This window comes from Vidua macroura, chromosome Z (genome assembly GCF_024509145.1).
Source record: "Vidua macroura isolate BioBank_ID:100142 chromosome Z, ASM2450914v1, whole genome shotgun sequence".
NCBI lineage: Eukaryota > Metazoa > Chordata > Aves > Passeriformes > Viduidae > Vidua > Vidua macroura.
This window is the reverse complement of record NC_071611.1, coordinates 40,616,797-40,633,344: the sequence shown is the minus strand read 5'-3', so window position 1 is coordinate 40,633,344 and position 16,548 is coordinate 40,616,797. Positions and strand designations below refer to the sequence as shown.

General features: G+C 43.1%; 1 protein-coding gene across 1 annotated transcript in view; it reads right to left on the bottom strand.

Moving 5' to 3' along the window:
- Positions 1 to 16,548, bottom strand: part of PDZD2 (PDZ domain containing 2) — a 202,264-nt gene that overhangs the window by 10,829 nt on the left and 174,887 nt on the right. The window contains exons 16-22 of the mRNA XM_054003663.1: positions 14,016 to 14,097; positions 12,945 to 13,048; positions 11,974 to 12,142; positions 10,070 to 10,860; positions 8,781 to 8,925; positions 3,167 to 6,752; positions 2,419 to 2,536 (exon numbers count right to left, since the gene is read on the bottom strand). Coding sequence (XP_053859638.1) covers positions 2,419 to 2,536; positions 3,167 to 6,752; positions 8,781 to 8,925; positions 10,070 to 10,860; positions 11,974 to 12,142; positions 12,945 to 13,048; positions 14,016 to 14,097 — 4,995 coding nt within the window. The remainder of the gene's footprint in view (positions 1 to 2,418; positions 2,537 to 3,166; positions 6,753 to 8,780; positions 8,926 to 10,069; positions 10,861 to 11,973; positions 12,143 to 12,944; positions 13,049 to 14,015; positions 14,098 to 16,548) is intronic.

Below are 16,548 nucleotides of genomic sequence, written 5' to 3'. Positions count from 1 at the left end.
TAGAAATGGGAGCATCCTGCACAGGAAAAGGATTGGTGCAGGTTTGCATCCAACAAGTCTGACACTGTCACAGAGACCACATTTTGTGGTGTAAGGGGACCTATAGAAAGGAATTTGGTGGAATACAGTACCTAACTGTGGGGCACAGCATCAGATGTAGGGAGTAGAAAGCAAGTTTCTCAGCTTTTCCCCAGGATCCCATCTAACACCAGTTATTTCCAGAAACTGCCAATACTCAAAGTAACAGCAAATCATTAGAAACCAATCTCTTAATCTATTTAGTGTTAAATTATATATTTAGTTCACTAAACTCAACATATTAATTCAGCATTTGCCTTTTGTTTCAGATGGCACAGGGAGCCACAGATCATTAGATTTTATGGTGAAACAACAGTCAAATTCTTGGTCTCACAGCATGTTTCTCTGCCACACAGTGTCTGTGGAAGATTTTCTACACCAGCGGCATTCCTGCAATGTCAAAAACTGATGTCACCCTGCTCCACATCACTGATCCATAAGCACTCAAGGAGAGAGGAGCAGTGAGGGCAGAATATCTTTGTCCACAACGTTTTGTAAATGCTAAGACTCAGCTCACCTGTACCCAAGTGAGAACAGCTTTATGTCTGGCTAGAAATAATAACATCAGTTAAGTAACTAGGCTAACCCCTTTCCAAGCAATGGAAACATACACATATCTTTGACTGTTAAGTACTGTAGCAATGCTTTTTCTTCAAGAGATTTCCAACCCTTGATATCTCAACTTGATTTGCTTACACTGGTGAAGGAAGGGAAAAAAGTCAGGGAAAAAAAAGTTCAGATGTTAAAAGAGTTATCCAAGAATCATATGTGTTGGGCCAGTCAACAACACAGTCTGTATACTGGCTTCCCATTCCCAAGGTGCATTCCCTCTCTCCCCGGCCCTCAAAGCTTCTCCTTGCCAGCACACATAATATTGGGCAGAGACCTGGGTGTAGATGCTTACTGCTTTACTTGGACACACAAAGAACACACCAGGCCTCCAGTGATCACCTCTGTTTAGACTCTTAGCCAAAGATACCAGTCACAGAGACCTAAATAAAATGACCTAAATAAAATAAATAATTTTTAAATTAATACTAGTAGCATTTATTAAATGCTAGCAGTAAATTCAGCACTGTTTAATGCAAAGGATGGTGACAAACTCTTCCCAAGGAAGCTCTCAGTCCAAATCAGGCAGTCCATCTCATTTTTCAGCAACTGGATAACTATGAAGAACCGTTCTACTGTACATTTAAAATCCACTATTTGAATAGCATAAAATTTTCCAGAGTATGTGCCACACTGGGCTTAAATATGGATAAGAAACTATGCAGACAAGGAGTGCATTCCAAAAAGCATTCAGCTTTATAAATATTTGAGCTCTCAGGCTTTGAAAACTGGCATAAATAAATAATCTGTCCAAAAACACATACAAAATACTTTAGAGAACACTTAATTACCTCTGTCCAGTTGTGCAATCCAATCCTAATTTTATCAGTAAACCTAGCTAGCCCTCTTGGCTCACCAAACTTTTGAGACTTGCATTCTTTAGCTATGCTGTCCCCTGGAAGGAGATAGAGCTGGATATTTTGGGGAGGTCCTTTTCCCCCAGCCTGTTCTATGTTTGAAATTGCAATCTTTGTGAACAAAACTCAAGAACACTCCAGATGCAGCTCAGCCAGCAGTTATGCAGATCAGATGGCAGTTTCCCTTCCAGCACTGTCATTATTTTATCAACTTCTGTTCTGATTTAAAAAGGATGTGGATGTATCCCACAAACAGAAACACAAAAAGCAGGGAGGTAATGTTCTGGCAGGCACTTCACTTTGGAAGCCTCCTTCAAACACCTACATAATGAAGCAGGTTATCTTGACACAAAAAACAGTTTTCACAGAAGAGAACAGAAAGGTCACAGGAATCTCTTATAAACCCTTCAGCAGCTGCTTTCTGGTGTTCAAGTTCAGGACTGAACAAAATAAATTCTATTTCTGTGATTGCAACTTCTAGCAAAAGACAGCAGGCACAAAGAGGAGCAGAGCTTCCCCTGCATGGTGGGGAAACTGAGTCTGACCCAGATGGCTGGTGGAAAGCTAAATTCTGATGTGCAGTTACTGGGGAGCACAGATGGAGGAATACTTTACCACTTAAAATAGGTCTATTTATTGTGACTCATAAATGCTTTTGAACTTCTTTACACAAAAAGCCATTCAAAATTATCACAGGTTTATAGCAGGCATTTAGAACCAGCATTAGTAAAATTAACATCAACTGCAGTTGATAGTAATAGCCTGTCAATAGACTACTGGAGAAGCCCTGAAACAGTTTGGGAAAGACTTTATCTACCCTTAAGAAAACCCTCAAAAATCCACCAATAACCCAGTTTTATCTTGTGGTTTTTACCTTTACTTGTGCTTTGACTTCTTGGAGCATAGCAGCAACATCACATTTTGGTACTACCACCGAAAAAACAGATTGCAGTTTTTGCTGGTCCAGGCTTGAGATGAGCAGCTGATCCAAGCTAAAATAAATGTAAAAAGAAAGAAGAGCTCTATATTTCCTAGTTTTGTAGAGATACATTTCATGTATACAGTGTAGGCTGTATTAGGATAGATGACAAAGAAGGAATCTCAAAAACCAGTAAGAAATGGTGTATGCTGGGGGAATAGGAAGGGTCAGAGAAGATTATTTAAGAATAACTCTCAAAGTCAGTCCCTGTTCTGTTCCCCTCATCTTTCCCTAATGGTTTTAGCAACAGACATTAACAGGAGACAGCTACATCTGAAAACTACTTCTGGCAGGACAACAAGCTCATTTGTCACCACAGGCTGTGCTGGCAGCCAGTGCAGTGCAGCCTCATCTCAAGCACTACTGCTGTGCTGTAACATGGCCAAAAACTGACCAAAACCAGCTAGAGGAGCCACAGAAAAGGAGCCCCGCCATTCCAGGATAAAATGTTAAATTCTGTAGTGAAGCCAAGACACAGCAGCATGGCAGCTCCAAGGCATCAAGGTCATGAATGACACCCCCTGACCGTGAGCAGACAGCAAGCTGGGGCTGCATCTGAAATGTGCTTTGGGGCAGACCTGAGGCACAGTGGAAGCTTTGCCTTGGGCAGGGATGAAACAATAACAGCAAAGCTGACACCAACCTGATAGACCAGCTGTTTCCTCCATCCAGAGAGCTGCCATGGGGCATGTCATCATCCGAGGCAGAACCCGGTGTCCCTGAGCCGCTGTCCCGGGGGCTGCAGGCTCCCATTCCCATCCCACCCAGCTCCGCGGGACTGCAGCAGGCTGGTGGAGCTGGCATGCTCTGGGCAGGCATGCCAAGGACTCTGCAGGGTGTGATTTCCAGCTCTGTCTTGAAGCAGGCGGGCTGCGGAGGCTCCGAGAAGCCCTCTCCACACAGCTTTTCCAGGTCAGGCATGCTGAGGGCTCTCAGCTCCCGCAGCCTGGAGCGGGACAGAGGCGGCCGCCCCAGGCCCCGGCTGTGGTGCACCTGCGAGGCCAAGGTGGGGAAGGCAGCTATGTCTGCCCCAGCGCCATCCTCCTCGCTCCTCTGGGGCTTTTCATCCCCTTTGCCACCCTCGGTCACACACACAGGCTCTGTACCAAGGGGAGACTTGGCCATGGTGTTGATTGGGCTGGGACTGCCACCATAGGAGCTCAAGCTGCGCCGCAGTGCCCATGGTGCCTCAGTGGAGCTGGATGTGGCGGCCAACCCACCACATGACCTCCTGGCAAGGGGCAACCTTGCAGCCGAGCATATATCAATAGCCTTCACAATGGGCCTATCAAAATTTGCCAGGTTTTCAAAGGATTTGATCCTCTGTTTGACAGAGAAGGATGAAATTGGCTCATGTGGCCAGTTCAGCTCATAGTAATAGTAATTCCGCCTGAAGCTTCTCAGTTTATCAGCAGTGGGATAGCTAATGTCACTGGCTGAAGGGGATGTGTCATGGACCTTCTGGGCACTTTTGGAGGCGTAAGCCTGCTCCTTTCCACTCTGGCTGTTAGGCAGATTCAGGTGAACCATCTTTAATATCCCTGTTGTTGCCTGTGGATATTTCTCCTCTGCAATTTGGCCCTGGGGACCTTGCACAGGGTGAACCTCTGTAACATGGCAGTCCTCCCTCAAGTGACCTGATAACTGGGATGGCATTGAGTAGGTCCTCGTCACAGGTTTCGACAAGCCACAGAGACGTCTGTCTCCGGCAGTATCTCCTCTTGAGAAATACTGCATGGTCCCCATCTCCTCACTCAGCCGAGGCACTTCTCCATTCACCTCTTCTGTTTTCTCCAGCAATGGCAGTCGCAAAAACGACGCTGGTGAGGATGAGGCAGAGGAGGAGGAGGAAGGGGATGATGAGGGGGAGAGCTTCACCTCAATGAAAGTGCGTTGGATCTCCTGCCCTTCCAGCTGCTCCTGCTGAACTGAGGGGGACCCCAATGAAGAAAAGCAGGCTCCAGCAGACGTTCCTACATTTTGCAGATCTAATTGCCCAAGGTGATCTGCACTATAGATGCTTTTGATTCTGTTCAGGTCTCTTCCAGGGTTATCAGTCCTCCCTTTCACATATTCAGCTTTTGGTATCCCCTGAGGAGGTGAAGTGACTATGGACTGACTGTCTCTGGCTCTGAAATCATCCACCTTAGCATCCTTACCCTGACACACCACAGCCCTCATGGAAACTTGCTTCTCTTTTGGCTTTCCCCATGATAGCTCCCCACAGCCACATTTAATTTCACCACTCGTGGTTGGACTGCTGCTGCCCTTCAGGAGAGGCAAAAGTGAATCTTCAGAAATTACCAGAGATGGTTTACTTTCTAGCTCTGATTTCAGAGTCTTTGAGGCTGTTGAAATGCTCTTCCCAGGATCTGAGTTTGTAGGTGAGTTACGGGACAATGGTGTTTTCTTTCCCGGAAGTTTGGGGGATAGCTGTGGAGAAACAGAAGCCCTTTTCTGATCAGCCCCATTGACTTTGGTAGGAGTAATGCCAGAAGAATCTGAATTTGTCTTTGCTTTGTTTTTGATGGTGAACCCTTTTAGCTTTGGTCCTGCTTTAGATTTCTGATTATTTAAAAGGGTGTCCATTATATTTTTTTGTGCCATTGCCTTAGACTCCTGACAGGATTTTTTCTGTGAGGATGGGCTGTGCGGTACTGCAGCTCCTTTGCAGTGATTTGTGCCTGAGCTTTGGACTTTTCCATTTGATGTCCGTCCTGAAGTCACGGAGTTAATTTTCTCATTTTTTCCTGGCAATTCATGAGTTGCATTAGCCTTTGGATCTTTAGATCTAGTGGGAAAGGGTGACCTGAGTGATATTCCTCTTGTTGACGATGCATTCACATGATTGCTGTCTGTTTTAGACAAGGTGGACAAACTGTTGGTTTCTTTCTTCACCAAGCAATAATTAACAGCACGATTACAGTCATCAGCTGCCATTTCACTTTCAGATTTGGATCTCTGCTCATCATGACATCCTTCTTTCTCAAACAAGCTGTTTTCCAAGGTACTGAGATTTCTAGCAGAGCAAAAGCTTTTCTTTTTGCCGTGCAGAGACCCTTTCTCTTCAATGGATTCATAGCATTTCTTATGTTCATTATTGTTCCCCAAATTCATCTGTTCTTCTGTACGTAAGGCACCATTATTACAGAAAGAGTAAACATTAGGGATACTGACTGAATTCTTTAGGATGTCTTCTTCTGGCAGGAGAACTGAGGAAGAACACAAGGATGCAGAGGACACATCTGGACACTGTGAAGAACATGGAGTGGGACCACCATGATCTTCCAAACCTAGTTTGTTGATGCTTGTCTCCAGTGACCCACACATTGCACAGCCCTCATTCTGCAAAACTTTGCCACTGTAAGGGTGCAGCGGGGACAGTGAGGATGAGTTTATTCCAGAGGTGTGATGCTGCTCCTGTGCAGGCTTCTGCAGCTCGTCATTCATGCAACAAATCTCAATTTGTTCCTCATCTGACTCTGTTACAGTAGAGCCTGTGGGGGCATTAGCAGCAGCACATTGCCCAGGCAACACCTCACTGGCACTGTCAAAGGCTTCTGTGACAGACTCTGCATCTGAGTGAGAATCCTCCGCAGCCCCATACATCGACTTTGGAAACGAGTCACTCCTCTTACCTTCCAGAGAGCTTGCTGCAGGCAACTCATCCTCATTTAAACTGCTAAAATTCCTAGAATAGTTATTTAAGGAGTTTTTATTCACAGTAAAAAGCTTGCCTGTGTTAATGGAGTCCAACACAGACAGCCCCAAAACCCCTTGTGCATTAGCTCCACAATTCACAGTTTTTTCCAGCAGCTCCTCCTTGGGTGCTCGCGTCTCAGACCCGGGGCAGCCTTCATCAGTGCCACAGCAGCACATTGTGGTGTACTCGTCTCGGAGGGGACTTTCTGCGCGCGATGGGGTGCGCGGGGCCCTGTCTTCCGGGGCACCCATCTGGCTGAGCAGGTCATCGATGTCAGTGATGGGCATGGCTGCGCAGTCCTCCTCACGGCTGCCCTTCGGGCTACCTCTGTGTATGTACCTGCTTGTGGCATCAGGCGGCAGTGTTGCTCTCTCCGCCGCGCAGCTGCTGACAGCAGCCTGCAGACCTGCTCTTTCTTGCTTCCCAGAACTCTGTTCTTCCTCCGCGGTGGGGATGCTGTTGACATTGGCCTGATTTTGAGTGTCTACCCCCGGAGACAGAATGAGGTTTGTAAATCTGCTGACAGCTGCATCACGATAAAAAAAAACAAAAAAGAAAAAAAAATCCTGTCAATTATAAGAAGTCTATAGAAAACACCAGGTTTTATTACAAAAATAGACACCCACATAGACTACATGTTTCGCTTTTGATCTGCACTCCTCCTCTTCTGTAATGATGTTTACAACGACTCAAATTAATCATAACCATGTGTATTTGAGTTATGCACAGAAGGGAGCAATCCACTTATCCAAGGTGAGTAGTCATGATCTGTTTAACTCCCATCTTTGAAATTGCAGCAGTCAAGCAGCCAACTACCAAAGTGTCAGCATGCAGTAAGTCATGCTGAGCAGCACTGCTTCTCATCACTTGTTTCATCTCTGAAGTCTCCAGTAGAGACCCCAGGAAGCACAGAAAGCCCTGACATAGCAAAGGTGACCAGATAACACAGTGACAGTGTGCATAAATAACTGGGCTCTGACCCTTCAGCACTTCTGCAGGTGTTCAATGTGACACGCATGGGTGACGTTATGCACACATTAAGCACATGGGCTTTACTGCATTTCTGGCACAGACCTCTCCTGGCTTTCAGTACATGTTTAACCCATTCCTGGGCAGCACACTGAGCTCCCTGTCACTGCTGCACTGACACATTGTCACTCACCCATCTCTCCACCTCTTCAGCTTCCAGCACTTCACCCTATCGGATTCCGGATTCCACCTCTCTACCCTGCTTCTGAGGCATGCATCCTCATTCAAGCTGCCTTCCAGAGGCCAGTTACTATGACATGGGGCCCAGAAAGTGTATGGAGAAGAAGAGGCTATTCTGTGTCAGAATCCTTTCCTGCTCCTTTACAGGTGCCTGCGCATCTCTGTACTTCTCACACAAACCTTCAGGATTATCCACATCACTTAACTTAGGAATCCATGTTAAGAAGTGCTGATTCCTCCTGGAATCAACAAGGGAAAAACATCTCAGGAGGGCAATCTCAAGCAGCCAGATTAGAATTTTAAGTACTCCCCTGATTCAGCATGGTGGATCACATGCTGAAGAGACTACCTTTTTTGCCAGTGGGATAGGACAAGGGGAAGAGTGAAGTGCCTTACAAAGTACTGCCAATGTGTCCCTACCCCAATGCTATTGGTTTGAAAAGACACAGCAAACTAAGGAAACAAGAATAAGATCCAGCCAAGCCTGGAATTCCTTAAAGAACAACTGGAAGTCAAGCATCTGGAAGCACTTTAGGTTCCCAGGTATTAATAGGTATACAAAGAAGATCATAAGCTAGAACAAAGCAAAATATTATGTTCTTCCTGAATTTGAAAAGTATGCTTTTCTTTTTCAAACACTCATTTCCACACCACATAATTTGTACAGTCTGTGGAGATTCATATATTGCTGTAGAAGCATAAATCAGCCCTGAGCAGAAAGCAAGAAAGTATCAAGTATTTCAAGTCACACTAGAAAACTTTTTGTAATGAAACATAAAAATAAACATTTTTCTAAGATTTTAGTTTTCTGTTTCATCTTCCTGCACTTTAGAGAATTCTGATATAATAAAAGGGAAGGAAAGAAAAAAAGAAACAAAAGAGGTTTTTAGTGTCTTATTGTCCATTCATTAAAAACATTACTAGAACTTCAAATTTAAGAGAGACAGATTTGATTATAAGGGGCCTATATATTTTATGAACAGGAACAGCAATAAAATGAGTTGTCAGGAGAAGAGTCACTGCCATTTTAGTTCCAGGACTGTATCAAATAACTCAAATCTCTGCAAACACTGGCAGGAAGGACCTACTCTATGTGGGAACTTTGAATACTTTACACAGGAGTAGGTTTTCTTCCCTTAACATGATGCTAGAGAGGACACTGAAGCTTGACTTGGTGATGAAGTGCTTTGCTTGGCTCACCAATGCAGACACAATGTCCCCCCATCCTCTTCTCTGAATCCATGTGGAAAGCTAGGATAGCAGAAGGTCAGGCCCAGCTGATCCAAGGATGTTTTGTTCACTTGTACCCAGAATAAATGGTGCAAACGCAAAACTGCTTTCTCACCTGATGCTGCCTTCTGGATCTCCAGGGTTACGGATGTGGGAAGACACTGCATAAGCAAGCAGATTTCCTCATACATCATCTTGCTGACGGGGATGCTGTTGATAGTGGTAATCTCATCTCCTACAGCCATCTTGCCCATTGATCCCTGATGCAAAGAGAGATTCAAGGAAATTATAAATACACATCAGAAACCCTGCAGAGATTGCAGGAAAGCAATTAATAGCTTATGAGCAACATCCCCTATTTCATGTCACTGCAGAGCACAGGTACCACAGCTGTCAGTTTGTCAGCACATTAATAAAGAACAGACTGTGTTTCTGTCAGGAGGAGAATTAAAGATCAATCTAAAATAGGAAGGTCAGAAGATCTGCTATTTTCTCTGAGAGATGAGTATCACGATGGAGGATATAGCCCTCTTAGTTAAATGGAACGGGATGGATCAGCCCTAGCTTCTTTAGGACTCAAATGCTGTGTGTCATATTTTAATTCCATGCATGAACTACTTCTCAGGTGGATCTCTATTAAACCAGTGAACAGACATGAACTGAGTTCTTAAGGTAAAGGTTTGTTTCTAAATACTGCAAAATAAGTCTGAGAAAAAGGCAGGAACAAAACCCAAATCCCCAGATCTCACAGCCCTATTCGAACTGCTATGCCACATCTCCTCTTACTCTAGTGGCTGCTAATGAGATTAAAAATGCTACAGCCAGGTTTGTACACCAGAGTATTATTCTTCTTTCTGCACTTCTGCATCTAGGAATTCCACAACCAGCATGAAGCACATATCCATACTGGTATGGGCATGTACGAGATGCAGAAGAGCAACGTGTTACTGGTACTACTGTAGCTCTTGGCAAACCTGGCCAGCACCTAAAGCCTCTTTGTTCCAGATCCCTGTAATACATGGACATGCGCATATAAAACAGTAAAGCATAATATACCTTTGCTACCACCATCCTCTGCCACCAGGATTTATTTATTTTGTCTTTGCCCACAGTTAGAAAATAAATACAAAAATTGCAATTGCAAGGAGGGATGAGACCATCTCAGTGGATCTGCGTCCTGCCTCTCTTAGTTTTGAATTAGCCTGGGTGCACCTCTGAATCAGAAACATTTTATTTAGCAGCAGCTCCAAAACAACATGGGGTGAGACATTTTGCCCAGCAAGGACAAACACCTCAATTGTGCTTACTCTCAACAGACCACTTGCTTAAAAATAATCATGAAAATAATAATCAGCCCCACAATGGGAAAGCACATAACTATAATGCACTCAAATTATAAATTACCATTTCTGCTGGTCCACCTGGCCGCATCCCTGTGACAACAACCTTTAAGGGCATGGCTTGGATTTCCAAATCCAGGCCAAATGACTCGTGCTCATTGCGAACCAGATTGACAACTTCAACCTGGCCCTGCCCAGCCACATCAGGCGCTTCACACTTCTTGCCGTGAGGGAGCATCCTGGCAACCGGCTTGTTGTAAGAGCCATGCTCCTCTGTCCTGTGTCTCTGAAGGCTTCGGCACTCAGTGCTCATCATGCTTTTCACTCTGGTGACTGCTCTGTGCTCAAGTTTTGGTGATCTCTTGGGTTCAAGCTGTGCTTCCCGGAGCTCCCTCAAACTCAGGCTGCCAAGACGAACTTCAGGCACACTTGAGTAATCAAAAGCTATGATGGGGAAAAAAGGAGATTCAGCTTGCTCCAGCGTGCTGTCTGCAGACTCCACAGAGTTGCTGAAGACAGGGGAAGATGTCTCCATGCTGCTGTATCTCGATGACTCACTGTCCTGGCTCTCATCATCAATTTCTACAGATGAGGTTGTAATGACAATGCCAGTATCCTCCTGGCTCTTGGCCCTCTGGCTTCTGTGCAAGTGGGAACTTTCATCGTCATCACTGGCGTCACCATCATAGAAAACAACCCGTCTCTGTCGGTGAAAGGGGCTGCGGGCAGATTTGGGGCTGTCACTGAGGATGCCAGGTCGGACAGACTCCACGTGCTTGTTGTGATGGCCAGACAACCTCCCGCTAGCTGGAGAAGTCAAACCATTTGCTTTTGTCACTCCTGCATCTCTAGCAGCTAGGGCAAAAAAAAAGTTATACTTTAACTGGACTTACAGATGATTTTTAACACCATGCATTTCACTACAGCAGAATACATGTGGCTCTGTTTGCAGAGGAAACTTAACTCTTCTTCACAAAGCAAAAAGCAGGCTTTTCATGTCCCCCCTTTTAACTACGGTAAACATCAAGAGGACTGCAGATAGCACTACAATTTATGGGTAATTCCCAACATCAGTTCATGTCTACTTCTATTTTCAGTTTATTTCTAAATTATGACTATGACTCAAAGAAGAAAGGGATGTAAATTCAATCTAATTAAATCTAAGCTCAAGACTCCTGCATTAACTCACAGAGAGTAAAAATTGCTTTCTTGAACAAAGACTGAAGCACACAACAATCAATTTCAAACTAACAAGTAACAAACCCAAGAACCCTTCTCACGTTCTCCTTAGAAAGAACTGCATCTCACTTTTTGGGAAGTTACTTTGTTTTGCTTTTTTTGGTGGCTAGTTAGAAATGTAAAAATGCTTTTAAACATTAAATAATTTCCACAGAAGATAAGGTGTAGACAAAGAAATTACTTGAAAAACTCAGGAAAGGGAGAACAAATACATCCTTTGAATTTGTGATCAGGTGCACATCCATAAGGACAAACAAGGTTCTTTCAGTCAGTTACTATGGGGAGAAAGATACATGCAAAGTATCTGATGTAAAATTGCACATTTGTTCTTACACAGATATTGACCCTCTCAAAGTTTCTGAGACAGCTATGAACACTTTCCGTAAATGTAGTAAATAAGATGATCAGTCATTTGAAAAAAAAAAAAACAAAAACAAATTCTGCAGTGCTGTCAATCCTGTCAATCTAGTTTCATTCAAACTAATCAAAGTCATTTTCACATTATCAGAACAGCATTTTGAACAAAATATCACAGAAACAGGCATTTCTGTGGATTGTTGCAAATTCTTTCAATTTTCCAGAACTTCATGCAATCAACAATGGCTTGCAATGGCTTGCCTGGCATTTCTTACCAGCACAGAGACCACCACAGGTCTCCTGAACAGGAACCCAGCACTCAGCGACTCTCCCACCACTCGACCAATGACCAGATAAATTTGCAACACTTACTCAGGCTGCCAGGGAGAAGAGAGCCATCGTCCAGCCAGCTGCTCCTGTTCTTCTGACGGAGCTGCTCTTCATCACAAGGGCCAGGTACAGCATCAGAGAAGGGGAGATGGCTCGTACCATCATGGGAGAAGTACTGGGAAAGCTCTACCTCGGAGCTGACGGATCCCTGCTGAAGAGAAGTGACCCTGGTGACCAGTTGTCCTCTGCGGCGTGGGTTTTTACTCCGGGATGCAACAGTCCTCGATGCATAAAGCCCCTGCTTGCATGTGAACCCCACACAAACCACTCATATTGCTGTGTCAATAAAATAGGTTTAAACCCTATTTTTAAAATAGAGGACTTGTATATTGACAGCCAAACTGTTGAAATTGGATGTCTGAAACACTGCACATCAACACATTTTTTGCCAATACAATAAATAAAAAAGGATTCCAAATCCCACTGCTTTACAGGTGTGGTTCAGTGCAGAAACAAGGGATGAAACTATTCACTTTTGCAGTTCCCTTTATACATGTTCTACACCAAGAGACGGGAAGGCTTTGTACCTCCAGACACTGTCTACAGCTTCCTCGGCTTTACCAGGAAAAACAGATTTTTCCACTGCAATGACTACATGGAGGCACTTAGTCTCAGCCTTCTGTCCAGAGGCTCAGGTCCTTCCTGCTAACTTTGAATGTCTAACTTTGTGTCCCACAAAGCAGGGGTGCCTTGGAGGTGGCAGGAGGTGGGACCCCACATCCTTCTCTGCCATGCTCTGCACATCACTCCCAAAGGCTACAGTCACACAGACAAACAGGAGCTTGCTGCTGTCACAATTTAAATGTGTGGCACAAGAAACAAACCCTTTTGTGGAGCTCATGTGACAGGGAAGGAGTATGCAGGTTTGGTTTTGAACCCCTTGTCCAAGTAAAAGCTTTAGTAAAAGCTGAATTTGAAGCAGGCTCTATTTTTATTTCATCTAATCCTTTTACCCGGCTTGCTGGCTCCAAGAAGCGTTTCATAGTCCAGCTGAGGGGAGATGAGGTCTCTCCTTGTTTGGCCTTCACACTAGGAGATGGACTTTTCTGCACAGCTCCTGTTAAACACAGATTAGTTAGATGCCAAAAATTAAAGTTGTGGTCCATATAATCAAACAGGCTTCTCATTTGTCTTCTGAGCTGGTGGCTGCATTTAATCCCACTTATTTATTATCTGAATTGCTTTCTTAAAGTGAGATTTATTCAACATTTCACAAGCTCTCCCTCAGATCAGATGGAATGTTACCACTAAGACATGTTACGCCAGCCAGGGCCAAGGCAGTGCTATGAACAAGAAAGGAGCAGGAGATGGTCTTCGTCATCTGTTGGAGCATGCTGCTGACTAGGGGCAACCTCAGAAGACAAATCAGCAGCCACTGACAAGGTCAGCTTCAAAGCAGATCTTACCTGACACACATAAAAAAGAGATCATAACAAATCTAACATTTCAGTCTGAACATCACCTTACTGGTCACTCTGCCATTGGCCAAAGTTTGCTTTCATCTGCCAGACTTTGGGAAAGGTTGGAGTTCAAAAACATCATAGAGATGCCAGAGTACATATTTTGACATTACTTTAAAGACCAAAACGGTGTTAAAACATATAGTCCAGTATGTAACACCTGGACTTTTTCAAATGGTCACAATACCTTTTGGGGGTGTTTTTTTTTGCCATTAAGGGCAAGCATACATAGATGGAATAGACCCCTCCTGCTCTTTCCCTTCTGGAACATTGTGCTTCCTCTCATCTTGAAAAAAGTTCAGAAAAACCACCTCTTGACAACCCTACTTTCAGGTCATGGCAGCCTAGTGAACAAAAGCAAGTTATATAAGCTGCAGAGCTGATCCATCTGAACTGGATGTTTGTGCTAAAATTTCTGCAGTGGACAGAGTGATGATACTCCCTACACTGTTCTGCTGTCTTGAGGGCTCTCAAAATATTAATGCTGGGGAATTTCAGAGCATGCCCTTAAATGCTCCTGCATCTGTGAGAGAACACACACTAGAGAAGGGAACATGTTGCTACCTGTGACGTGAGAGGAGCTGGAGTCCTTGCTCTCTCGGTGGGTAGTACGTGCGATTGCTTCATCCATCTCCTGCTCTGAAACCTGAAGTGGGGTGAAAGACAAAGCTCAAACAGGGTACAAGAAATTACAAGAGTCTTACCACTTACCACAAGTACATGATCCATTTCATATTAGTGACTATTTTTAAAGATGCAATAAAGACCTAGTTGAGCACTCCTAAGCCCTTGTCCCCTGACTCAGACTCACTTGATGCCACTTTCCTGCAAAAACCAGGAAGCAGAAGCCTGCCAGCTGCATGAAGACTGCATCCAAGTGGTACACAATATTAACAAATAAAACAGCCCCAGACTTAAAAGAAATCAAATGAAGCTATTAGAGCCCAGTTTTAACTCAATTAAAAGCTGTGTATTGATTTGTTGAGAAAATATGACTTTAAAATAGACAAAGACTGCTTTGTGCAAGCATACATCAGAAACTTACATCAGAAACAAACATACATTGTGCAAACATACATCAGAAGCTATTCTACACTTAACCAACCGGAAGAATACCAGACTTCCCATAATATTAGCTATCTTTTTAATTTTCTTTTCTCCTTTCTCTCTTTCTTAAAAAGAAAACCTAAATCAGCAATTGGACATTAATGTTTTTCTAGTTTAAGAATAAATACTGGTTTACCATATTTGCTAATTTAACCCATAATTACTGCCATACATTTAATTCTTATTACTGGAAAATTTATGATTTTATACAGGAACAATTAGTCTGCAGGAATATAAATTTAAGAACAGAAAGCAAATTAATTCTGTCAAAAATACTTTCTATGCACATAGCTTTACATGAATTAAAATTCAGCATAAATAGAGACTACAACCTTGAGTCTTCCTGAACCATGCAGATTTGAGAGATTCTGAAGCAAACTCAGCAGTTTAAACACAGCATAAATGCCATACTCAGTCAGAATAACAAGCAGAAAGAAAATTTTGTGGTATTTCTTTTGGAAGTACATGAAAACACCAAAGCAAACATATTCAGCAGCAAAATGTACTGTGGATCTTTTGTGTTATAAAATAAGAAATTAAGTACAAAAATGTTCAAAACAACATGAACCTTTGTAAAAACACATCTCTGTTTCCAGCCTGTGTCACAACCTTCCAGCAAACCTAAAGTCCCTGGGCTCCTGGGGCACAGGGAGCTCTTGCAGAACATGAACCATATCCTTAGACTATGATCCATGGCCTTAACACAAACCTTTTGGTAAAACATATCCCAAAACTTAGAACAGGTCCCAGGCACATTGCAATAAAAAATTTTTAAAGTTAACCAAATATCCATGCTTCTGCAAACTCTGCCAGCTTTAATGTTTAGCATCCTTTATGCTCGGGCAGTTCAAAATGGAAAGGGACAAGCTAATTCCTAACTCAAATCTGCATGCTGGGGTATTATTAAAATAAAATAAAATAAAATAAAATAAAATAAAATAAAATAAAATACCCACACCTATTTATCAATCCCCCAGTGCTTTCAGAAAATGGTGACAATAACATAAAAATAAATATGGGTTCCTATATGGACACTCCTCCAGAGATCCAGCCATGAGAGATTATGGATTCAATACTGCCAGGATTATGGATTCAGTACTGGAAAAATGCTTTAGGGTCTCTCCAGCTCAACTTTTAGCTTTTCATACATTTCTTGGCAAAGGATTTGTTGTCATCTTAAATATCACTTACGGAAAACTGTAATAGGAGCCACTTAATAGTTTCCCTCTGTTACTGAGTAATACCAAGCAATTAGGTTAACTCAGTTCATCCTTCCAGCAGACACCAGGTTAGATCACTCATCAACTTTCAAGACCCCACCACAGTAAGAAGAGGGACAGATGAGAAAGGGCAGGCTCTACAGCATGGCATTTTTATTTCACGCTTCTTACAGACACTCCAAAAGGTCTGTAAGCCTTAATAATGCAATCACATTGAACCATTGTTTTGGTTCAGCACAGCACACAGACTCACCAGAAATACTGTTATCTTAGACTATAAGCCCAATTCTTACCCTCGCTGTGCTTACCTTTAATAGAACCACAGCCTCTTTTTTTCTAGCAGCACAAGGCCTTCCAACAAAGATAATAAACTCTGGCAAGTATGCCTCTATTTGTTGACTGTATATTTGATTTAGCAGAAAATAAACTATTAATTACAAAATAAGAAACCTGAGTTCTCCTAGATATGGTGTTATTAAGGCTTCCATTTGTAGTTGAGTTCAAAAGTCAGAGCTTTCTGTACCCACTAATGCAAATATTTTTACAGCTTCATTCCTGTTTAAACAGGAAGGTTTCGTACACTCATGAAATTCTTTGAAATACTGAAATAAAAGAAGCTGTTATTCCCTATAGCTTGGCTAATAGGCTTTCATCTTCTATTATCAATTTTTAAAAAATGCTTGAGAACACTTACTTTGTAAATACAGCCTTATTTCCAAACTGACCGTGCATGGAGTCAGTAGCAGTGAGCTCCATATTTTCATGTTTTA